Source organism: Schistocerca gregaria, chromosome 1 (genome assembly GCF_023897955.1).
Source record: "Schistocerca gregaria isolate iqSchGreg1 chromosome 1, iqSchGreg1.2, whole genome shotgun sequence".
NCBI classification, from domain to species: Eukaryota; Metazoa; Arthropoda; class Insecta; order Orthoptera; family Acrididae; genus Schistocerca; species Schistocerca gregaria.
In genome coordinates, this window is record NC_064920.1 from 753,604,801 (window position 1) to 753,632,010 (window position 27,210).

Sequence of the window (27,210 nt, forward strand, 5' to 3'; positions counted from 1 at the left end):
ATAGGGGTACGCATCCCCCAGCGTTCCCACAGAAAAACAGCACTGCATATTTGTTTGTATGCAAACTCGAAGACAAGAGTGAGCTAGAACCTCAAGATGCAGTAACTGGTAATTAGTTCCCCGTTTGATCCACACGTATTTTGCACTCGAGGCAGAAGCTAACCGTGAACCTCGTGAGGAACAAGGCGCCGTTTGGTGACCCGAGCTGTGTTAGCGCACAGTGGCAGCGGCCGTAGCGGTTCCGGGCAGGCGCTAAGTGGCAGCCAAGGAGCGCGCGGTGTCGGCGGGCAGTGGGCAGTGCTGCGCGAGGACCGAGCATGGGCGGCCGCAGCAGCTGGGGGCTGGCCGTCGCCGTCGCCGCCGCCGCGCTCCTCGCCGCCTCCGCCACGGGCTGGCTGCCCCAGGGCGAAGACGCGGACAACGACCTGCTACCGCACGAGCAGCGCAGCCATCGCTGTAAGTGACCAACCTCGCACAATGGGTGGTCTGACATGTGGGTCACCAATTTTAATCAAGTTCTGCAAGGACGCTCTGGTTTCAAAATATTCATGTATTTCGGTTTTTTGCTAGACACTCCCAAGTTTTTTTTGAAAAAAACGAGGTCAAACTTGAAGGCGAAAAGTCGCCTTTCAAATATATACATCGGAAGAGCGTCTAAGAACAAACATTTTTATTAACAAGTTATAGGGTCCAGAGATAATAACGCTGGAGTTATTAAGGTTTTTGGTTTTTCATGCTGTATCTCGGGTATCCATCATTCTACCCGGCTAGCAGACCGAGGTCAAGGGATTAGGCCACTAAACTACTGGTTCAAATGGTTCAAATGGCCCTTAGCACTATGGGACTTAACTTCTGTGGTCATCAATCCCCTAGAACTTAGAACTACTTAAAACTAATTAACCCAAGGACTTCACATATATCCATGCCCGAGGCACCATTCGAACCTGCGACCGCAGCGGTCGCGCGGTTCCAGACAGTAGCGCCGAGAACAGCTCGGCCACTCTGGCCGGCCACTTCACTACTAGTCCGTGTTCCAATATTAGCTCTGGTTTTTTTTTCATTCGATATTTTTTAATCAAATAAGTGCACAGGGTGACATTTGTTGAATTACATGAAATAAAATCGTCATAACTTCTGAACGGTTTGCGCTAGGACGTTCACACTGCACGGTTGGTCATGTGGCATCATGGGAACTACTATGATTTGCTTTAGCGACGAAGCCCACTTTCATTTGGGTTAACCAATAAGCAAAATTAGCCTATTTGGGAGACTGAGAATCCACATTTCGAGATCGTGAGATCTCTTCGCCCTCAACGGGCGTCTGTGTGGTGTATAACGTCCAATCACGGATTAATCGGTGCTATATTCTTTGATGGTACGGTGACTACCGAACCGTAAGTGAAGGGTTTGGACGATGATTTCATCTGCGTTATCCAAAGCGACCCTGATTTCGACAATATGTGGTTCATGAAGGTCGGAGCTCGATCCTGTCGAAGGAGGAGAGTCTTTGATCTCCTGGAGGACCACTTTGGGGAGCGAAATGTGGCTCTGAGGTACCCAGGGGACACCTCGATTTGTCGCTTTATTCTCCGGTTCTGCACACATGCGACTCCTTTTTGTGGGGCTATAGGTGTACAGCGAAAACTCCAAATCAGTGCTGACGTGAAAACACCCATTCAGGAGGTCATCGACGGCATCGATACTGCGACACTTCAGCGAGTCATGCAGAATTTGTACATAATTTACTTTTTTATGTAGTACAATAACTGTCACCCTGTACGTACTGTATTCACAGCTATTTTCATCGTGATATATAGTACAAAAATAACAAAAACGGTTCAAATGGATCTGAGCACTATGGGACTCAACTTCTGAAGTCATCAGTCCCCTAGAACGTAGAACTACTTAAACTTAACTAACCTAAGGACATCACACACATCCATGCCCGAGGCAGGATTCGACCCTGCAACCGTAGCGGTCGCGCGGTTACAGACTAGCGCCTAGAACCGCTCGGCCACCCCAGCTGGCCAAAAATAACTGTCATAGTATATTACTGTGTGATTCTAACTGATCGTTTATTCGTGAGCGTTCTCGCGATCAGTAGGGTGAAACATATCACAGAAACAGGCAAAGCACAAATATTTCTCGCTCCATGGGCAACGCACGAATGAAATCACGCCAAATCGATATTTTTTCCGGTATACTTTTTGTGGAAAACATATCTGATTCATGCTGCCAAAAACAGATCTATCAGATATCATTTGGATGCGTACCAAGCGTGTAAAAGCATATCTTGAAGGACAGGCGTGGTCAACTGGTTATGGACAACGCATTAATTTTGATATCATCTGTACCGTCTTGCAATTCTCTGCTGTGATGTCGCATGATCTTGAAGTTGTGCGAATAAATTTTTCACGTGTCGGAGAAGGTAAACATCACGCGACTGACAAAGAGAATTGCATTTCGTTGGTATCACATAGATTAAGCATAATCGTCTACGAAAGTATTATAGTAGCGCGTCATGTATCACGATGAAAATAAGTGTCAGTACATTATATACACTTACTTGATTATTAATCACACCTCCTACGACCAAGAATCGAACACGGTCGAGCAGTTTGGTAGTCTAATACCTTGGCCGCTAGACCACCAGCCCCTCTCTGCTAACCATCTAGAACCGTGGGTACCCACGCTACAGCATGAAAACAAAAAAGTTAATATATTTTACTACATGATACGCCTATATTAATAACAATATTCGTTTTTAGACGATCTTTCTATGTATAACACTGAAAATACGATTTTCCGTCATTAACTGACCTCGATTTTCTCAAAAAGCAGGAACACGTGTCCCTTAGTTTCAATATACACGCCTGGAAATGGAAAAAAGAACACATTGACACCGGTGTGTCAGACCCACCATACTTGCTCCGGACACTGCGAGAGGGCTGTACAAGCAATGATCACACCCACGGCACAGCGGACACACCAGGAACCGCGGTGTTGGCCGTCGAATGGCGCTAGCTGCGCAGCATTTGTGCACCGCCGCCGTCAGTGTCAGCCAGTTTGCCGTGGCATACGGAACTCCATCGCAGTCTTTAACACTGGTAGCATGCCGCGACAGCGTGGTCGTGAACCGTATGTGCAGTTGACGGACTTTGAGCGAGGGCGTATAGTGGGCATGCGGGTGGCCGGGTGGACGTACAGCCGAATTGCTCAACACGTGGGGCGTGAGGTCTCCACAGTACATCGATGTTGTCGCCAGTGGTCGGCGGAAGGTGCACGTGCCCGTCGACCTGGGACCGGACCGCAGCGACGCACGGATGCACGCCAAGACCGTAGGATCCTACGCAGTGCCGTAGGGGACCGCACCGCCACTTCCCAGCAAATTAGGGACACTGTTGCTCCTGGGGTATCGGCGAGGACCATTCGCAACCGTCCCCATGAAGCTGGGCTACGGTCCCGCACACCGTTAGGCCGTCTTCCGCTCACGCCCCAACATCGTGCAGCCCGCCTCCAGTGGTGTCGCGACAGGCGTGAACGGAGGGACGAATGGAGACGTGTCGTCTTCAGCGATGAGAGTCGCTTCTGCCTTGGTGCCAATGATGGTCGTATGCGTGTTTGGCGCCGTGCAGGTGAGCGACACAATCAGGACTGCATACGACCGAGGCACACAGGGCCAACACCCGGCATCATGGTGTGGGGAGCGATCTCCTACACTGGCCGTACACCTCTGTTGATCGTCGAGGGTACACTGAATAGTGCACGGTACATCCAAACCGTCATCGAACCCATCGTTCTACCATTCCTAGACCGGCAAGGGAACTTGCTGTTCCAACAGGACAAAGCACGTCCGCATGTATCCGTGCCACCCAACGTGCTCTAGAAGGTGTAAGTCAACTACCCTGGCCAGCAAGATCTCCGGATCTGTCCCCCATTGAGCATGTTTGGGACTGGATGAAGCTTCGTCTCACGCGGTCTGCACGTCCAGCACGAACGCTGGTCCAACTGAGGCGCCAGGTGGAAATGGCATGGCAAGCCGTTCCACAGGACTACATCCAGCATCTTTACGATCGTCTCCATGGGAGAATAGCAGCCTGCATTGCTGCGAAAGGTGGATATACACTGTACTAGTGCCGACATTGTGCATGCTCTGTTGCCTGTGTCTATGTGCCTGTGGTTCTGTCAGTGTGATCATGTGATGTATCTGACCCCAGGAATGTGTCAATAAAGTTTCCCCTTCCTGGGACAATGAATTCACGGTGTTCTTATTTCAATTTCCAGGAGTTTATTACATAATACTGTCATCTTCATAGATAACGTCCTTACCACACTAGACAACTCTGTCATGCTTCAGCATCAAAATCTACGAGGAGAGATATGATCTCCTGTTTAACAGAAAAGGAAATTCCTTTCCACAAGGACATGATGAGACGTCAGTAGTATTCGTTGATAGAAATGAATAAATCAGCCCATATCATTTATAAAACAGATACTGTGTAACCGAACGTGGTCATACAGAATTGAATACTACAGGAACCAAACCAGTTGCGAACAATTGTGGCCCGGTAACACGGCGCATTGTCTTTCACAACATGAAGTCCATGAATGTCTGCAGATGGTCTCGAAGTAGCCAAATATAACCATTTCCAGTCAATGATCGGTTCATGGAAACACAGCCGACACCATTATGGAGGCACCACCAGCTTTCACAGTGCCTTGTTGACAACTTGGATCCTACCGAGAGAGGTGGCGCAGTGAGTAGCACACTGGACTCGCATTCGGAAGGACGACGGTTCAATCCCGCGTCCGGCCATCCTGATTTAGGTTTTCCGTGATTTCCCTAAATCGCTTCAGGTAAATGCCGGGATGGTACCTTTGAAAGGGCACGGACAAATTCCTCCCCCATACTTCCCAAATCCAATGAGACCGATGATCTCGCTGTTTGGTCTCTTCCCCTAGCAACCCAACCCAACAACTTGGATCCATGGCTTCGTGGGGTCTGCGCCCCACTCGAATCCTACCATCAGCTCGTACCAACTGAAATCGGGCCTCATCTGACCAGCCCGCGGTTTTGCAGTCGATTAGGGGCCAACCGATATGGTCACAAGCCCAGGAAAGGCGCTGCAGGGGATGTCGTGCTGTTAGTAAAGGCTCTAGCGTCGGTAGTCTGCAGCTGTACCCCGTTAACGCCACATTTCGCCGCACTACCCTAGCGGATACGCTCATCGCACGTCCCACATTGATTTCTTCAGTCATTTCAGGCAGCGTTGTTCTTCTGTTAACCCTGACTACTCTACACAAATGCTGCAGCTCTCGGTCGTTAAGGGACAGCTGTCAATCACTGTGTTGTCCGTGTTGAGAGGTAATACTTAAATTTGGTATTCTCGGTACTGTGGATGTCGGAATATTGAATTCCCTAACGATTTCAGAAATGGAATGACCCACTTGTCTAGTTCCAACTATTATTCTGCGTTCAGAGTCTCTTAATTCCCGTCGTGCGGGCATTATCATCTTGGAAACCTTTTCACACGAATCACCTGAGTACAAATGACAGCTCCGCCAATGCGCTGCTCTTTTATACCTTGCTTTCGCGATATTATAGCCATCTGTATGTGTGTACATTGCTGTCCTACGACATTCGTGACCTCACTGTAGTGCAGCTTACCTGCTGTCATGAAGTTATCTCCCATTAGGAATCTGGAATGCTCTCAACGCCTGTGATATGACTTTCAATAATGACGTAGCGTAGCAACCAATCGTCCTTTCCTTTGAAGCTTTATTAAAACAAATCTAGATTTCGGCTACTGCTTAACCATTATCAATGCACTATTTCCTAGTTTCAATACATGTCCTGTTGTTCGGGCTTCTGTCACAGTTCATTCAAGACTACACAGTATAGAAGCCCGAACAACAGGAGACTGACATACTAGGACATATATTGAAACTAAGAAATAGTGCATTGATAATGGCTAGGCACTAGATGAAATCAAGATTTGCTTTAATAAAGGTTGAAATGAAAGGACGACTGATTGCTGTTCTCCATCATTATTGAAAGCCTGCCTTTTTTTTTTTTTTTTTTTTTGTCGATGGACACAAACGATGTTACTATGTCCAATACTATTTTCTATAGGCTTTATTTGTGTCATGGACGAAACAAACTGGTAGTTTCCATATGTAAGAAGTTCATGTTATAGACTTTGCCAGTCTTGCGAGTCTTGGGTTCTTTTAAATTTAGCATGCTTTTTTCGTTGCTTCTGCAATAGTATTTTGGCCTGTTTTGTGCACCACGGGTGATCAGTTCCATCTCTTATTAATTTATTTGGTATAAGTCTCTTAATTTCCACCGACACTATTTCTTTTGCTATTTGTTCTTCCCTCAGTTGTTGAGCCCTTGGTTCTCGATGACCAGTAGCGTAACTTGAAACATTTTTATACAGACTACGGTCAGTCAAGCCGTATTACTAGTCTCCACCAAAGAAATAAACCCTAGTGCGGAAACAAGCGGACTGTCTGTACTCCGAGTGGAGATGCATAATCTTTTATAGTGAATATAAAGTCTTCCAGAAACTTTTGCTGCTTCGCATGGATCCTTCACTAGCTACCAACTTTTGAAAAGAAACGTTTTTGCTTAGTACAGAAAATAGACCTCATTCTCTACCGGTTCCTGTATTTGCTGGCGTTACAAATTCAGAATAAGGGAAGAAAGATTTAAGTTCGTCACCGCAGTTGAAACACGCGTACTTTGTGCGAGGAAATCGACCATGACCTCGCTGAAAGAACCATCCATGCCTTCATATTAAATGACCGAGTGACAAAAACGTAAAAACTAAATCTTGACTAAAACCGGGTTACGCGGGTAACCGAGCACCGCTCATTCCGAACATGATTGTTATCTTATCTCAATCATTGTACCACCTCGCTCAACGTTCCATTTTTAGCAAACAGCAAACTAACAAAGAAAGTGTTGAAATTTAACCCAGAATAAGAAATGAATTTTTGCTAAAATCTCGAATGAGCCTATCCTTGTATAAAACACTCATAGAAACTAAAATTAGTCAAGTCAAAATGTCAATCAACTGACTTGTTCCTGTGATGTAATAACACAGATCACCACACCGGAGACAGGTAGTCAACGGTGGCATGATTCCATTTAACGCGGCGGATTTCCAACTGCCGACTTGTAACACTGGCCAGTTGTCTTATGGATTTTAGACGGTTTTATTTACCCTCCCTGGCCTAGAAACACAGTACACGGTCAAAACACACAAAACGGATTCTGCCTGCTTAGGCAGTGTGTTCTCTAACACTTACCAATTTACTAGAGTGTTCTTACTCTGATTATCACTGGATCTAAAGAGTGAAGTAGCTCCTGCTCCGTATTTTTTATATCATTCTAATCATCGACAAGTAAAACTTAGTTTCGAGCCGTTGCAGCCACTGACTTGTATAAACCCATCTCGAAATAGATAATACGCAATTACAGTTCGTGTTAAAAAATAAATACGTTTTATTATAAATTGTATGTGTTATATTATTAAGTTTATACCTCTGAACAGAACAAAATTTCGCCAAACATGCCACCTAACCATGCCACAAAGAAAAACATCGCGAATCACAAGTCGGGAAAACCTACTCTACATTGTGTTTAACGGTGGGAGCTGGAAACTTAGAAACTGTTAAAACTGCGACATTTGACGGCGGACTGGGAATACTGGCTTATCTGAATCGGTTGCATGCAGGAAAAATTTAAAGAAATGCATTCAACCATGCCAGACATATTGTAACGGTACTCTGTGGCTGAACTCAAAATCTGTGAATGGAGCGTAAAACAGCATCGGAAAAAGCTTGATTACCTCCACTTTCAATTCAAAAGAATTCTGGTTGTCCGACTGTTTCGCTTAATAGCTTATGTCTTTTAGTGGCATAATATATTTACAAACGAATTTTACGAACTTCCAGCATGCTGGAGTAGCTCTAGGCCAGCAACTTCTGTCAATTAGTACAACGAAAAACCAGTCCAAAGTTTGCAAAATTTACTTATTTTATTGACTCGATGACTAGTTTCGGGCCGAGGCCCATTTTCAGATCATCGTAACATCGTCAAAAATGATATTTCCGAAGTTGTGAAAACCGTATCAAAAATCTGCAACGAACATTTACAGCGCATAGAGTTAACTATGTTATCTGCAATTGCAGGCGTAAGCGTAAGCAATGGCAGGCTTCCTGGAACTATAATGACACAAAGATATAGAACAATACTTCCGCTCATTTTGAGCCTTGATGGCTGCATTTCACAGCAGATGAAGAGGAGTTGTGACTATAGCTCTCGTGTTCTCAACAATTATACGTAAAACTCGCAAAATAAATACTAAGATAGAAGTTATCTCACGAATGCGTTTTCAATATAATTTTTAGCAAAGAAGTAAATTCAGAGACTAATGTATCATACGCATCTTACTTCCCATGATTATAGTTGTTGGTGACTGCTGAATAACGAGGCGGCCGGCTTGTGTTTCAGTCTTCCCATTCCTCCCGGTGGTGCGCTTCGCCAACAGGCAGTGCGCGGCGGACAACGGACTGAACGGGACGTGCTTCACCCGGAGAGAATGCAGCAACAACGGCGGTATCGCTTCTGGGACCTGCGCCAACTCCCTAGGTTGCTGCTGCGTCAGTGAGTGCATTTTCTTCACCTGCAGCTGCTCAGCAATCAGTTGTTTACAGAGACTAAAATTACAGTTGGACAAGAACTCCGAAGAAAGATGGGCTTGGCTTTCAAAGAAGGTATCCCTAGATAAATCTGAAATAAACTGAGGGAACAAGAGCAAACCAAAATTAGCACTGGCAACCAGGAGAGATGTTGCTTAGAGACTAAGCTGTCACTGGGTTCTTAGATACACCAAAGAGCCAAAGAAACTGGTACACCTGCCTAATATCATCGTGTAGGGCCCTCGCGAGCATGCAGAAGTGCCGCAACACGACGTGGCATGGACTCGGCTAATGTCTGAAGTAGTGCTAGAGGGAATTGAGCACATGAATCCTGAATTGCTGTCCATAAATCCGTCATATGCGCAATAATGTTCATGTCTGGGGAGTTTGACGGCCTGCGAAACTGTTTAAACTGAGAAGAATGTTCCTTGAGCCACTCTCTAGCAATTCGGGACGTATGGAGTGTCGCATTGCCCTGCTGGAATTGCTCAAGTCCGTCAGAAGGCAAAATGGTTATGAATGGATGAAGGTGATGAGGCTTACGTACGTGTCACCTGTCAGAGTCGTAACTAAACGTACCAGGGGTCCCATATCGCTCCAACAGCACACACGCCACACCATTACAGAGCCTCCACCAGCCTGAACAGCCCCCTGATGACATGCACGGTCCGTGAGGTTGTCTCCATAATAGTACACGCCCATCCGCTCGATACAATTTGCAACGATACTCGTCTGACCAGACAACATGTCTCCAGTCATCAACAGTCCAATGACGGTGTTGACGGGCCCAGGCGAGGCGTAAAGCTTTGTGTCGTGCAGTCACAAGGGTACACCAGAGGCCTTCTGCTCCGAAAGCTCATATCGATGATGTTTTGTTGAATGGTTCGTGCACTGACACTTGCTGATGACCCAGCATTGAAATCTCATTGAAATCTGCAGAAATTTGCGGAAGGGTTGCACTTCTGTCACGTTGAACGATCTCGTCAGTCGTCGTTGATCCCGTTCTTGCACGATTAATGTTTTACCGGATTCCTGACATTCACGGTACACTCATGAAGTGGTCCTAAGAGAAAGTCCCCACTTCATCGCTACCTCGGAGATACTGTGTCCCATCGTTCGTACGCCGACTATAACACCACGTTCAAACTCACTTAAATCTTGATAAACCCACCATTGCAGCAGCAGTAACCGTTCTAACAGCTGCACCAGGCACTTGTTGTCTTATATAGGTTTTACGACCGCAGCGCCGTATTGTGCCTATTTACATATCTCTGTATTTGAATACGCGTGCATATGCCAGTTTCTTTGGGGCTTCAGTGTACTATTGAAGGGTGATTTCTGCATTTTTAGTGTTATGTAAAATGATGTGGTCTCGTCTTTCATCAGTGATCATCGAAAATACACAGAGACACAAATAGCAATGTACGATACCACTTAAGTTTCTCATTGCAGCGTGATTAAGTCTGTATTGCTCTCGATTGTACACTAAAGTGATATGTTAACGGTGTTGTTAGGAAGTCACTACAAATGTATATACAACCCACTACAAAAACATCATACGGTCATCGAAAATACCATATGTTTTCATCTTTCACTCTTGCCCCCTCCACCTTCTACCATCGTGTCCTACGCTAATAGTATTAATTGGCCCATGGTCCATTCTTACAAAGAAACATTAAAATTGTTTAGTGAAATAAACAGCCACCCACCGTGCACTTCGAATCTGGTGTACAGAGTACAGAGCTTTTATTCGTTACAGAAATTTCATACGCTTCCAGAAGCGATTTCCTTGACCCTTGGTTCTGCTTAGCCTCATGTTCTGCCACTTGTAGCATTAACGTGGCTGACTTCAGTGAGATAACGCTAGGAATAGCTTCTCGAAACTGACCAACTTGTCTATAGTAAAAATGACAATTCTCAAATTTTGTCCCATCTTCCAACCCGAATATTTTTCTCCACATTCCCGTATTAATCTTGTTACAGATGGTTCTCATTGTGAAATGAAGTCAATGACAACTACTGCTAGAACATCAGCAAGTACATATCAAAACCAGGTCCCCCAACCAACGGACAGATCACAAATGCACATCCTCTCAGTCCATGAGGTACCATGAAAAGGATTCGGGTTTAGCACAGGTCACTGGCACACAATAGAGGAAGAGGTACAAATGTGGAATAGGGATACTAATATGAAATACTAAATTTCTCGCCTTGTAAGAGCTGTACTTCGGTTAGCTGCTTAAAAACTGCGTTCAGCATCTGTAGATTGCTTTGGGATGCATTTATATTACAGCTGGCAGCCATTGCTAGTGAGTGAAGCTGTTTTAATGAATTCACTAGGAGGAATAATTGTTGTAGGTTACTGGTTTTCAATTTCGTTCTTGTCATAGTACATCAATTATTAATATATTTTGTAAACACACTTTCAGCTAGTACATTAAACTGTAAAATGGCGTGTTTGTTGTCGATTTATATATAATTTTCGATTTTATTTAGATTTCTGAATTTCAAGATGGCTGTGTCATTAATATGGAATACTAGTGTTCCATATTTGTACCATACTTTCACTGCCTGTTTTACTTATAGGAATTGCTACGGAAATGACCTCACAAGCTCGAAAGCAATGGGATGAGTATACTATGCAAATAGCAATTAGTGTTAAAGAAAAGAAAATGGACCACTCCAGAAACTGGATATTACAAATCTCGCACGCGAAATCATGTCAACACATTGTGTCTGCCCCTCATGCCTCCCACTAGATGCAACCGCTGGACAGATCTTTCACGAGTCCTTTGAAAGCCTGTTGTTCTGAGCAGCATGTACGTACAGATGAGGGAAAATGCACGTCCAGTAATAAACATGGACATCGCCGATCTGGATGGGAAGGTCTTCCTGAAGTGCCAGACAGGGACACAGCAGTCAGTGGGTTCAGGGTGCCAGAAAAATACTCAAACCCTCATAGTTTCACGGATGCAGATTTCATTGCCAGCAATGAAGGAATGTTTAAGGATTTACCCAATGATCCAGTCAATGAACCATGTGAAGGAGCAGTGGCTTCTAAAAGTTGAAAGGCTAATGTTGAAGTCTAGGGAGGAACATCTGCCGCCACATCTGAAATTACACCTTGACAAAACTCACGCGTTGCACAAATAAGGATGAGGCCAGAAATGAAGAGGAGAAAAGCAGGTCCTTCACTAGCCCTAACCTTGTCTCGATAAGAGAGATCTCTTGAAGTATCGACGACAGTAACAAATAAACCTGAGACAAAGAAGCAGAGGCCACTAAAGCCTAGGAACCACGAATCATCTGATTCTGAGGATGATGTTTTCAGCGTGAGAAATGATTCGTCCATCCTCAGTAGCGTTCTGGACAACAGTGTACTGTCTAATGAAGATGGCAATTTTCTCATTTGCTCAGGTAAATTTTCGCAGGACGAGGTAGGGGAAGAATGAGTAATGTGTCTAATGTGCAAAATGTGAGCTCACACTAAAGGTGCACGTTACGGTAAGGGACGATATATGTGCGACTTCTTCAATTGAAATTACTTAGAGTAAAGGATTTAATAACTGAAAATGTAATATTTCGTGTGTTTTTCTCTTGTGTTTTTATATTGTGTTTTCTATTGTGTTATTTTGTTTTGACAATGAATTATTAGACTTTCCATTATTTGTTTAACTTCAAGAAACTTAAAACGAATGAGCTATTCCGTACTTGTACCCCATAAGCTAGAGTGTCGAAAATGTCAAACTCTGTCTTAAGTGTAATTTAGAAATGTTCCTAATGTAGTATGTATTCGGAAATAGAAGAAGCATTAGATTACACACATCAAATAAAGTTTTGCATCGCCTCGATTCCGAAAGTTCCGGAACCTGTACAAAAAATTGGAATAGAGATTATCACAAACATCATGTCCGCCCTTTTTATTGGTAATGAAAACCACACATTGCATATTGTACCACCACACAGCGAGACCTTCAGAGGTGGTGATCCAGACTGCTGGACACTGCAGTACCTCTAATAACCAGCAGCACGTCCTCTTGCATTGATGCATGCCTGTATTTGTCGTGGCATATTAACCACAAGTTCATCAAGGCACTGTTGGTCCAGATTGTCCCACTCCTAAACGGTGATTCGGCGTATATCCCTCAGAGTGGTTGTTGGGACAAGTCGTCCGTAACATGCTGGCCACCCTTGTCGAGCGATTTCGTTATCCTGAAGGAAGTCATTCACAAGATGTGCACGATGGGGGCGCAAATTGTCGTCAATGAACACGGATACGTCGCCAATTTACTGTCAATATGGTTGCACTGTCGGTCGGAGGATGGCATTAGCGTATCGTACAGCCGCTACGGCGCCTTCCATGACCACCAGTGGCGTACGTCGCCCCCACATAAGGTCACACCAAAACAGCAGGGAACCTCCACCATGCTGCACTTGCTGGACTATGTGCCTAAGGCGTTCAGCCTGACCTGATGCCTCCAGACATGTCTCCGATAATTGTCTGGTTGAAGGCATATATGACACTCATCGCTGAAGAGAACGTGATGCCAATCCTGAGCAGTCCATTTGGCATGTGGTTGGACCCATCTGTACCGCGCCGCATGGTGTCGTGGTTGCAAAGATGGACCTCGCCATGGACGTCGGGAATGAAGTTTCGCATCATGCTGCCTACTGCGCATAGTCTGAGTCGTTACACGACGTCCTGTGGCTGCACGTAAAGCATTATTCGACATGGTGGCGTTGCTGTCAGGGTTCCTCCGAGCCATGATACGTAGGTAGCGGTCATCCACTGCGGTAGTAGTCCTTGGGCGGCCTGAGCGAGGCATATCATCGGCAGTTCCTGTCTCTCTGTATCTCCTCCATGACCGAACAACATGACTTTGGTTCAGTTCACTCCGAGACGCCTGGACACTTCCCTTGTTGACAGCCCTTCTTGGCACAAAATAACAATGAGGACACGATCGAACCGCGCTATTGACCGTCCAGGCATGGTGGAACTACAGACGACACGAGTCGTGTACCTCCTTCCTGGTGGAATGACTGGAACTGATCAGCTGTCGGACCCCCTCCGTCTAATAGGCACTGCTCATGCATTGTTGTTTACATCTTTGTGCGGGTTTAGTGACATCTCTGAACAGTCAAAGGGACTGTCTGTGATTCAATATCCACAATCAACGGCTGTCTTCAGGAACTCTGGGAACGGGGGTGATACAAAACGTTTTTTGATGTGTGTATATCCCAAAGCATAAGCTACACACATCACATATTTTATTTGCTTAATGTGAAAAAATGAGAAATTTATGAATAAAAACAAAATGGTATTCCATATTTACACCATTTACTCGACTATGGTCAGGAGCTGTACATCACATCCCTCCTATCCACATCTGCGAAAAAGGGTGTTTTTATTGGTCTTTTTCAGCTTTTCTATACATGGGTACAGTTAGATATTGGACCAGTCAGTTTGCAATGTTTTAGATAATCCTATGTCTGTGTGGTAACATAACAATAATGTCATTCACTACATGATGCATTTATAACGTTAATAAATCTACATAGATAAGATTTCTAAAACACATAAGGTGCAAGACTAAGAATGTACGGAGACATGTACTTTATGGCCAAATACAAGAGTAAATTTGCATGCTGGAGTATCAGCAGACGAAAATCTTATTATCTATCTTGTCATTATACTGTTTATAATACTACATATTCTTTAACACCATAGTATAATTAGAAGAAACATTTTTTAAAGTTTATTTAACATTTCTTACATTTTGTCTGATTTAATGCAATGTGATAATTTGTTATAAAGTTTTAGACTGCCACGAGAGACCCGTGTCACCTCAGTTATGTTTTTGTGTATAGGTATGCAGTATGCAATTCCATACTGTATTTTGTATTATATTTATAAACAGTTTAATTTTTATACACTAGTTGGTCTTCGGTATCTGATATTTGTCTCGTATCACACGACCTAGATATGAATCAGTTGCCTCCTAAGCGAGGGCCAACCCACTTGCATGAAATAATATCCTTGGCCACAAGATAGATTTCATCATACTAAAACTGCCAGCTGCCAGTAAGTGGAAATATCACAATGTGATCTTTATCAGACTAATCAAATAGTGTGGCATAAAAGTTGTAGAGGTGCAATAAATAGCTGTAAGCACACCTCCTGTAATTACTACTAACACCTTTTCTACTACTACTACTAGTAATGGTAGTAGTAGTAAAAGTAACAATAATAATAATAATAATAATAATAATAATAATAATAATATGAACATGTTTAGCTTCTGGTTGTTGAATGTAAGAAGTAATTTTATCCAATTGATATGCAATTTTTAGTTTCTCCTTGCGTAATTAGGCTGAAACTGAGACAGACTGAACAGACAGACGGTGCAGAGTTTTTCAGTAGGTCCACAATTTTGTAAGGGAACTTGAACAAGAGATTTGTGTGTGAATTTCTCATGGGCTTAACTGTAGTTTTAATTAAATGTAAACACACATTTCATCAAACTCGCATATTGTCAGTATGTAGCTATATTTTACAATGAAACATTGTACATCATAATGCTCCATAGATTATGCAAGTGGTTACTAAATCTTGCATTTAAAGAAAAAGACATATCAGTTCTGATCTTGTATACTTATTAGCAAAAATGTTCAAATGTGTGTGAATTACCAGGGGACCAGACTGCAGAGGTCATCGTCCCTAGACTTACACACTGCTTAAACTAACTTTCTCTAAGGACAACACACACACACATCCATGCCCGAGGGAAGACTCGAACCTCCTGCGGGAGGGGCTGCGCAATTTGTGACATGGCGCCTCTAACTGCACGGCCACTCCGCGCGGCTGCCCGTTAATCACTAATCCACGGAATACCTCAAGCACAACACTGAATTCATATTCTTCATACGTTTTACCTACTACCTAGTTCCATAACCTACTATCCATTTTATAATTGTTGGCTCCTGACTGTTAACTCATATTCTGGTCACACCACAAGTTGCGCCTTTCTGGAATCGTGGAAATGTCTTCTTTTATTTGGTGCGTGAGTACTACATTTTAGTTGAAAAGGGTGTGGCATAAGCGGTAATATTTAAGAGAAAGCATGCTTTCTCGACCATTTTTAGCGAGAGGAGTCATAGTAGTCAGACCGCAATTCAAAGAAAAATTTCCTTTGCACGATTTAAAGATTCAACCATACTCAACTTCCAGACGAACTGTCGCTACTTTACAGTTAGTCGTTTTGTCCTCCTCATGGCCGGTGTAGATTGTTGCATTGTCAGTGAACATGTTAACAAGACGAAAAGTGTAAATTTAAACTATGCTGTTTCCTCTCCAGCTGTTATGTTTTTATGCATATAAATCTACATATAGTGGTAATACCACATATTCAGTTTATTTGCTTTTGCGTTTCTATGGGCCGCGTGCTCGCGTGTACCATGTTGCCGGACCTCTGAACAATATTTCCACTTCATTGTAGCAGTGTTTACGTCGCGGCGTCCTATCAGGTAGTTCAAAATGGCTCTGAACACTGTTGGACTTAACAACTGAGTTCATCAGTCCCCTAGAAATTAGAACTACCTAAACATAACTAACCTAAGGACATCACATACATCCATGCCCGAGGCAGGATTCGAACCTGCGTAGTCGCGCGGTTCCGGACTGAAGCGCCTAGAACCGCTCGGCCACTGCGGCCGGCCCATCAGATAGGAAACAATCTTGTTCCCATTCGTTGTTGTGTATTCATGTGAGAATCTCACGTGTGAGACAGTGTTCATAAGGTAATTAGTTGCCTTGTACTTGTATGAAATCATATTTCAATTGCGGAGTTGTGGAAAGCCTATGACGACTAGCACCAAAAAAAGAACAGGGCGCGAGCAGTTCCTATCACAGCCAATAAAGAGAACTTCTGAGTGTCTCGGTGTTAGTGAAAGTACAGTGAAGCGAATTTAGAGAGAATATAGAGAAATTTCGTGTGTTGCATCACCAAAAAATAGTTCTGGTAGGAGACAGAAGTTTGTATTGGACAAGATTACTCAAGCAGTAAAAAAAAAAAGAAAAAAAAAAGAAAAGAAAAGAAAATCCACGTCTTCTTTGTGGAAAAGCACTTTCCAATAGTGGAAATCATGTTCGAAAAGTTGAAGACTGAAGTGGAAGATTTTCGTGACATTAGTGAAACAACCATTTGGCGTGCTATTCGAAAATAGGGCTTCATATACAAAAAGTTCAACAAAAAACCTGTGCTCATGAAAAATAAACAAGCAACAGGAAAAACAGACGAGTTCTTGCGGGATTGGGTTTATTACACCGATGAGAGTTGGTGTGGTGGAAATCATTCCAGAAGTTTGGTTGGAAGGAACAAAGATGCCTTACGCATCAGAAAATGTGTACGATTACAGAGGAAGGTTCAAGAGTAGAAAGACTGGAAAGAAGGATTTCACACAAAAAGGATTATAATGTGCCACATTGGGAACGAAGAAGGGGTCGTATAAATTGCTGGCTTATATTTTATTGGGCAAAAAGGAGATGCAGATTAACATGCTGAAATGACTGCCAGACACTACGAGGAGTGGTTTAGGAGTGTTCCGGAAAAATTATCGAACAAATATGCGATCAGGCTCCGTATCACACGATGATAAATCCAGTATCACGAAATCCATCTACGAAATGGAGAAAGGAGTGTATTACTGAATGGATGGAAAGCAATAATGTAGTGCTCCCATCTAATGCCACATCATACGAGAAATTTACTAAAGATGACCTACAGGAACACGCGCGACCGCACTTCGAGACGCTGGAACACCTTTTGGAAAACACATTGTAATCAGTGGACAAGGAAATTAAACTTCTGTGATTGCCTGTTTTGCACTGTTAATTGAACGCCATTGAACTTATTTGGGCGTTTGTCAAGAACAAGGTAGCAAATGAGAACGAGAATTTTAAAATAAATGATACTTTACAGTTGTGTCGCTCCACTCTGGAAAGTGTTCCCCAAAATGTGTGGAGGAATTCAGTGAGTCATATACACATACTTCAAAACAGTTATGCACAAAGAGCCCACTGTCTTGATACAGCAATAGAACCGTTGCTGGTCCAAGTAGAAAACTGCAATAGCAGCAGCGAGACTTCAGCCAGCAGCGAAAGCGATTAAGTTAGGTTTTATTTCAGTTATTATTTTTTACTAAAAAATTTATTCGAGCTAATCGACTTTTCCGTTTACTGTTGAAATGTGCCTTACAAATACTCATGTATTGTGCGTTGCTTTCATATCGAGCATTTATTTGCAAATTTCCCTTTTCTCGTAACAAAAACTGAACGCGGAAGTGCTGTACTAGAATGCGACTACGAAGCTGCTGTTCTTCGCCGAAGAACGGGCGTTTATGGCGCATTACAACATTAGCGTCGGGCCGGTGCGACAACCACCCCAGCCTCGCATACATTTGCCGCTACTAACACAACTGCTTGACAGAATCTTGACTAATAAACACGAGGAGTATTCATTCTTAAACACATATGTTGTAAACAATAAAAATTCAAGCTTGACACCAGTGCCTTTTCCGTCGCAGTAGCATACCCACGAGAATCATCTCATTTTTGGGTATATGGAACAAAAACTGAATCTAATCTAACAACGGTAAGCTCATTCGCAGCGTCTTGCGTTTGACATGAAACGAGTAATCAGAAAATAACCAAAATCCGTCTGTGAATAGATCAACGTTGTATATTTAAACTGTGCAAAGGAATTTTTCTCATAATTACGATCTGACTTTCATGCGACCTTAAAACTGACACCCGCCTAAAAGAGCTAGGAAAAGAGCAGTTTCTCTAGAGTATTCCGCGAATGTCGCTCCCACTTCGGCTAAGATGTAATATCCACACATTAAATTAAAGTAGACGTTTCTGCGGTTCTGTCAAGTCATAACATATCAATTTTCGTAATGCAATATGACCAGAATATGAGTTCAAAGTCGAGGACCAAACAATATGAAATGGATAACAGGTAGAAGTGGGATTCTTAGCCACATATGTAATAGCTCTCTGAAGCAGGGTATTTTACCAGATAGACTGAAGTATGGCATTGTTATACCACTGCATAAAAAAGGGATTCGTCTGTGTCAACAACTAGAGCCCAATCTCTCTTCTGACTGCCGTATCCAAAATTCTTGAAAAAGTAATGTATTGTAGAGCAGCATCACACCTTTGTAAAAATAAAGTTTTAACAAAATGTCATTTGGTTTCCAAAAGCGTTTTTCAACGGAAAATGCTATATATACTTTCACTAAGGAAATATTAAATGCTCTGAGTAACCGGAAGTCACCCGTTGGGATTTTTTGTGATCTATCAAAGGCTTTTGATTGTGTAAAACATGGAATACTTCTAGATAGGCTCAAGTACTGTGGTATGAATGGGACAGTGCTCAAATGGTTTAAATCATGCCTAACTGGAAGAGTGCAGAAAGTTGAAATAAGCAGTTCACACTATATGCAAAAAACTGGTGATTTCTCAAACTGGGGAACAATTAAGAATGGGGTGCCGCAAGGTTCGTTATTGGGTCCTCTGCTGTTCTTAATATATATTAATGACTTGCCATTCTAATTTCACAAAGATGCAAAGCTGGTACTTGTTGCCGATCATACAAGTATAGCTATCACACCTGACAAACAAAAATTAACTGGTGAAATTGTAAAAGATGTTTTCCAGAAAATCATTAAATCATTAAACTTTGACAAGACACAGTATATACAGTTCCACACGGTAAATAGAATGACCCCATAAATAAATATAGACTTCGATCAGAAATCGGTAGCTAAGGTAAAATATTCAAAATTTCTAGGTGTATGCATTGATGAGGAGTTGAACTGGAAAAAACACACTGAGTACAGCTACTTATGCTATTAGGTTCATTGCAAATTTTGGCGATATACATCTGAGTAAATTAGCTTGTTGTTGTTGTTGTCTTCAGTCCTGAGACTGGTTTGATGCAGCTCTCCATGCTACTCTATCCTGTGCAAGCTGCTTCATCTCCCAGTACCTACTGCAACCTACATCCTTCTGAATCTGCTTAGTGTACTCATCTCTCGGTCTCCCTCTACGATTTTTACCCTCCACGCTGCCCTCCAATGCTAAATTTGTGATCCCTTGATGCCTCAAAACATGTCCTACCAACCGATCCCTTCTTCTAGTCAAGTTGTGCCACAAACTTCTCTTCTCCCCAATCCTATTCAATACCTCCTCATTAGTTACGTGATCTATCCACCTTATCTTCAGTATTCTTCTGTAGCACCACATTTCGAAAGCTTCTATTCTCTTCTTGTCCAAACTAGTTATCGTCCATGTTTCACTTCCATACATGGCTACACTCCAAACAAATACTTTCAGAAACGACTTCCTAATACATAAATCTATATTCGATGTTAACAAATTTCTCTTCTTCAGAAACGCTTTCCTTGCCATTGCCAGTCTACATTTTATATCCTCTCTACTTCGACCATCATCAGTTATTTTACTTCCTAAATAGCAAAACTCCTTTACTACTTGAAGTGTCTCATTTCCTAATCTAATTCCCTCAGCATCACCCGATTTAATTTGACTACATTCCATTATCCTCGTTTTGCTTTTGTTAATGTTCATCTTATATCCTCCTTTCAAGACACTGTCCATTCCGTTCAACTGCTCTTCCAAGTCCTTTGCCGTCTCTGACAGAATTACAATGTCATCGGCGAACCTCAAAGTTTTTACTTCGTCTCCATGAATTTTAATACCTACTCCAAATTTTTCTTTTGTTTCCTTTACTGCTTGCTCAATATACAGATTGAATAACATCGGGGAGAGGCTACAACCCTGTCTCACTCCTTTCCCAACCACTGCTTCCCTTTCATGCCCCTCGACTCTTATGACTGCCATCTGGTTTCTGTACAAATTATAAATAGCCTTTCGCTCCCTGTATTTTACCCCTGCCACCTTTAGAATTTTAAAAAGAGTATTCCAGTCAACATTGTCAAAAGCTTTTTCTAAGTCTACAAATGCTAGAAACGTAGGTTTGCCTTTTCTTAATCTTTCTTCTAAGATAAGTCGTAAGGTCAGTATTGCCTCACGTGTTCCAACATTTCGACGGAATCCAAACTGATCCTCCCCAAGGTCTGCATCTACCAGTTTTTCCATTCGTCTGTAAAGAATTCGCGTTAGTATTTTGCAGCCGTGGCTTATTAAACTGATAGTTCGGTAATTTTCACATCTGTCAGCACCTGCTTTCTTTGGGATTGGAATTATTATATTCTTCTTGAAGTCTGAGGGTATTTCGCCTGTCTCATACATCTTGCTCACCAGCTGGTAGAGTTTTGTCAGGACTGGTTGTCCCAAGGCCGTCAGTAGTTCTAATGGAATGTTGTCTACTCCGGGGGACTTGTTTCGACTCAGGTCTTTCAGTGCTCTGTCAAACTCTTCACGCAGTATCGTATCTCCCATTTCGTCTTCATCTACATCCTCTTCCATTTCCATAATATTGTCCTCAAGTACATCGCCCTTGTATAAACCTTCTATATACTCCTTCCACCTTTCTGCCTTCCCTTCTTTGCTTAGAACTGGGCTGCCATCTGAGCTCTTGATATTCATACACGTGGTTCTCTTCTCTCCAAATGTCTCTTTAATTTTCCTGTAGGCAGTATCTATCTTACCCCTAGTGAGATAAGCTTCTACATCCTTACATTTGTCCTCTAGCCATCCCTGTTTAGCCATTTTGCACTTCCTGTCGATCTCATTTTTGAGACGTTTGTATTCCTTTTTGCCTGCTTCATTTACTGCATTTTTATATTTTCTCCTTTCATCAATTAATTTCAATATTTCTTCTGTTACCCAAGGATTTCTAGCAGCCCTCGTCTTTGTACCTACTTTATCCTCTGCTGCCTTCATTACTACATCCCTCAGAGCTACCCATTCTTCTTCTACTGTATTTCTTTCCCCTATTCCTGTCAATTGTTCCCTTATGCTCTCCCTGAAACTCTGTACAACCTCTGGTTCTTTCAGTTTATCCAGGTCCCATCTCCTTAATTTCCCACATTTTTGCAGTTTCTTCAGTTTTAATCTACAGGTCATAACCAATAGATTGTGGTCAGAGTCCACATCTGCCCCTGGAAATGTCTTACAACTTAAAACCTGGTTCCTAAATCTCTGTCTTACCATTATATAATCTATCTGATACCTTTTAGTATCTCCAGGGTTCTTCCACGTATACAACCTTCTTTCATGATTCTTAAACCAAGTGTTAGCTATGATTAAGTTGTGCTCTGTGCAAAATTCTACTAGGCGGCTTCCTCTTTCATTTCTTAGCCCCAATCCATATTCACCTACTATGTTTCCTTCTCTCCCTTTTCCTACACTCGAATTCCAGTCACCCATTACTATTAAATTTTCGTCTCCCTTCACTATCTGAATAATTTCTTTTATTTCATCGTACATTTCTTCAATTTCTTCATCATCTGCAGAGCTAGTTGGCATATAAACTTGTACTACTGTAGTAGATGTGGGCTTCGTATCTATCTTGGCCACAATAATGCGTTCACTATGCTGTTTGTAGTAGCTTACCCGCATTCCTATTTTCCTATTCATTATTAAACCTACTCCTGCATTACCCCTATTTGATTTTGTGTTTATAACCCTGTAGTCACCTGACCAGAAGTCTTGTTCATCCTGCCACCGAACTTCACTAATTCCCACTATATCTAACTTTAACCTATCCATTTCCCTTTTTAAATTTTCTAACCTACCTGCCCGATTAAGGGATCTGACATTCCACGCTCTGATCCGTAGAATGCCAGTTTTCTTTCTACTGATAACGACATCCTCCTGAGTAGTCCCCGCCCGGAGATCCAAATGGGGGACTATTTTACCTCCGGAATATTTTACCCAAGAGGATGCCATCATCATTTAATCATACAGTAAAGCTGCATGTCCTCGGGAAAAATTACGGCTGTAGTTTCCCCTTGCTTTCAGCCGTTCGCAGTACCAGCACAGCAAGGCCGTTTTGGTTAATGTTGCAAGGCCAGATCAGTCAATCATCCAGACTGTTGCCCCTGCAATTACTGAAAAGGCTGCTGCCCCTCTTCAGGAACCACACGTTTGTCTGGCCTCTCAACAGATACCCCTCCGTTGTGGTTGCACCTACGGTACGGCCATCTGTATCGCTGAGGCACGCAAGCCTCCCCACCAACGGCGAGGTCCATGGTTCATGGGGGGAGGTAAATTAGCTTACCACGCCTATTTTCATTCTCTGCTTTCGTATGGCGTCATATTCTGGGATAACTCATCTTTGAGTAAAAGAGTGTTCATTGCACAAAAGCGTGTAATCAGAATAACTGCTGGAGCTCATCCAAGATCATCCTGCAGACAGTTAGATATCTTCACTGTAGCATTATAATATATATTTGCTCATGAACTTTGTTATTAACAATCCGAACGAATTCAAAAGTAATAGCAGTATACATGGCTACAACACTAGGAGAAAGGATGATCTTCATTACTCGAGGTTAAATCTATCTTTGACTCAGAAGGGGTAAATTATGCTGCCACAAAAGTCTTTGGTCACTTACCTAATAGCATCAAAAATCTGACAGATAGCCATACAGCATTTAAAAGGAAATTAAAATAATTTCTTAATGGTAAATCCTTCTACTCATTAGATGAATTTTTGGATATAGTAAGTGAGTAATTTCCCAATCGCCACACACACACACACACACACACACACACACACACACACACATATATATATATATATATATATATATAGTGTCTCATGTAATGTTTTGCCTAATGTAATATCTTGTATAGACACCTTTTATTAACCTGACACATTCCACATCATTGCGAAGTGTCGTATTCATGATCTATGGAACAAGTACTAATCTAATCTAATCTCTAATCTACACTGCAATGCTTGACCTAGAGGCACCTAGTTCCAGTCCTAGTGATGTCAGAAATTTTAATTACAATTATTCGATCAGGAAGAGGAATAGAGATGGACTGTAACTTTCCTGATCACCAGACAATGTGCCATCATGCACAAACTTTTTGTAATTCCCTGTGGTCTGAAATATATGACACTGTTGGTGAATATTCATACAGTAGAAATGACAATATCTTGGCATACCCCTTCATACCCATGCCAATCAAGACAAGTAGGCTTTAAGTCAGAAGGGAGTTTTAGTCTTTCCATTCTCCCTCATCATCATTGGCGACAATACAACTACAAAATGTTCACTCTAAACACTCTCATCATGGTTGCCTACATGAAAGAGCTTCACTTAAGACACAACATTCAGACCTCAAAAATGGAACAGTACACAATGTGTGCAACCAAAGAAAATTTTTCCAATTTAGGTGGCTGAATTTTCATGAGTGACCTGCTACTGATCGTATGTTAATCAGTCCCATATTCTTACAACAATCCATAAAAGTGTGTGCTCCAATAGGGGAAGTTACTTAACACTGTCTCCAAAAGTTTGTTCACTCACAAAATAATTAAGATACCTTGTACAGTGTAAGTCTTGTTCTGGCCTGAAAATGAATCACAAAATACTTCAATATATTTTACTTCCTCATGCAATAATTCTGTCTCAAAGTGCTTTAAAAAGGAAACAGCTTCATTGGTCCCTTTTCTTCCAATATCTTCACCATAAGTTTAGAGCACTGAAGATGCATTTGCAAGTTGATGAATATTGGAAGAATAAATAGATAAATGTCTTTTGTAATAGATGTTATTAGTACTTATTTTGGTAAGCATACTATTTTGGTAGTCCATGGAGATGGCTTCTGTGTCATTAGTCTTTTGGCTTCTTAAATGAGCTTTTCTCTTTGTGGAATAAAATGTTTCAGCTTTGACTAAGTATACTTTCTGATCAATGGTGATCTTATTAATTTCTTTCAAGAATTAGATTCTTCATGTCATCATGTATATTATGAGAGCATATTGCATTCAGCACTTTCGTCTCACCAGTGTTCTTATCACAGGTTTGAGTTAAGGATCATCCGTTTCATCATATAAAATTGTCATATGTATCCAAATTCCAGTTTGAATTTTTCGACAATGGATTAAAAATCCTAATGTTGTCCTTATTTATACATCTTCTGTAGAACTATTTCTCATTTTTCCTGGAATTTGTGCTGAGCACATTATTTACACTAAATTTTATTGCTTTATGATTTGGAATCCAGTATCAATCACTTCTAAACTATGATCAAATGTTTGTAGTTTTAGTTGTCTTTCCAAGTCTAGTCTTATTTATTTATTTTTCTACCCTTGTTTCTGTTGATGTATGTATCATTGCTTAATTTTTTTACTGGTGCAGTGACTTTCTTGTACACTTTTCTCTAACAATTTACATCCTGGATTTTGCCTAGCTGATTTAATTAATTTTCTAAGTTGTTCTGAAGATTCTGTGTTATCCCCTGTGTTATCCAAGAGTTAGTTCTGGTTTTTACTTCCATTTTCTTTAGAGAGAATGCAGTTTATAGTTATTTTTGTAACAAGCTAAAAATGACTAGAAATCCATAGCTGCATTGTCATATGTATCCAAATTCCAGTTTGAATTCTTCAACAATGGATTAAAAATCCTAATGTTGTCCTTATTTATACATCCTCTGTAGAAGTATTTCTCATTTTTTCTGCAATTTGTGCTGAGTACATTATTTACACTAAATTTTATTGCTTCATGATCTGGAATCCAGTGTCAATTACTCCTACACTATGATCAAATGTTTGTAGTTTTGGTTGTCTTTCCAAGTGAACAGTGGGTGATAAATTATGTGAATAGAACAGGTTATTCAGTTTAGGTGGAGGCTCTGTAATGGTGTGGGGCATGTGCAGTTGGAGCAAAATGTGACCCCTGATATATCTAGATCTGACTCTGACAGGTGACACTTACGTTAGCATCCTGTCTGATCACCTGCATCCATTCATGTCCATTGTGCATTCTGACAGACTTGGGCAACTACAGCAGAACAATGTGATGCCCCACACATCCAAAATTGCTCCACCAATATTCTTCTGAATTTAGGTACTTCCGCATACCACCAAACTTCCCAGACATGAACGTTATTGAGCATATCTGGGATGCCTTGTAACATGCTGTTCAGAAGTGATGTCCACCCCTTCTAACTCTTAGAGATTTATGGACAGTCATGAATGGTTCATGGTGTCAGTTTCCTCCAGCACTAAATCAGACATTAGTCGAGTCCCTGCCATGTCATGTTGGAGTACTTCTGTGTGTTTGAGGGGACCCTACACAATATTAGGCAGGTGTACCAGTTTCTTTGGATTTTCAGCGTATATGATTGTTCCTCCACCTATAAAACTCTCTTCAGAAGCTACTAATAATTTCAAAACCTGCCTTTCTTGCGCCTTTCTAGTAGTACAAGCTTGATTTTCCTTTAGCCGTCATTCACTCACACATAAAACTGAAATGTCATTAGCTGATCAAGCAAAAGTACTTCTAATTCAGCAGTTTTTCTAGTTATACCCTGAACGTTCTAGTGATTTATTGTCCTTGGGGACTGCCACATGGCTCACCTCAATGTTCGGTTGCTGCTTGTCTTCAATAAAAAAATCCTTGTTGTAGCCTGGTGGTGACACTTGTTTGAGGGGCAATTTAGTTGACACTGTTCTTGTTATGTCAGTGGTGTGAATTGTCTTGTTGCTTCTGAAGATGATTTCTGTGCAATGAAGCATGCTGTTGACTGGGAAGAAGGATGTGGGAGAGTAATGGGGTTATCATCCTTGCATCTACCTAATGAATTTATGATGTCTTGGGTTAGCCTTAATATTTAGATATAGATCATGTGTAAGTTGTTTTCTCTCAAGGGACTCCACAGATAAGAATGTGAGTTGTAGAATACTTTGCAGATCTTTTCAAACACTCTATTGGCCTTGATGATTTGATCATTCACAATAGAAGTGATTATAAGGTCATGTCTATTTGGAATCCCTACTACAATCACAGGTGTTGTCAAAGCAGAGTTCTTTCAAATTGTTAGTGGCCTTGAATAATTCATTTTTATGTACATCATTGGTGGCCCCAATAATTATTGTACATTATAACAAACTAGAGAGATTTTAAGCATTTATGTTTCTTGTAATTTCATCCAAAGGTGCCCCTGGTTTGACAGTGGAAGGAGCATTTATGTAAAAATCATAACGTAAGGTTCCAGCAAGATCACGTCCATTGGTATCAGAGTATTCAATGCATTAAAACTGGAAATTTGGGAACTGAAATTCATATTTATCTGCACATGTTTGTAAAGTTTGCTATACCTAAAGGTAGATCTATCTCCTGTACACTCCAAGTATTGAACACTATGTGTTTTAAGCACTTGACTATATGTAGGCCTACTGTGTTGAGTATGTATTTCAGATTTCCCTGCACTCATTTCTCCTCAGTTGCACTGAATGACATGTGTTTTCACACTGTTTGTGATGCACTAACTTTGTTGAC

General features: G+C 41.8%; 1 protein-coding gene across 1 annotated transcript in view; it reads left to right on the plus strand.

Annotated features, from left to right (window-relative positions):
* The first annotated feature begins 304 nt into the window (after positions 1-304).
* Positions 305-27,210, plus strand: part of LOC126304244 (uncharacterized) — a 134,062-nt gene continuing 107,156 nt past the window's right edge. The window contains exons 1-2 of the mRNA XM_049991792.1: positions 305-456; positions 8,522-8,674. Of these exons, the coding sequence (XP_049847749.1) occupies positions 318-456; positions 8,522-8,674 (292 nt within the window). The 5' untranslated portion in view covers positions 305-317. The remainder of the gene's footprint in view (positions 457-8,521; positions 8,675-27,210) is intronic.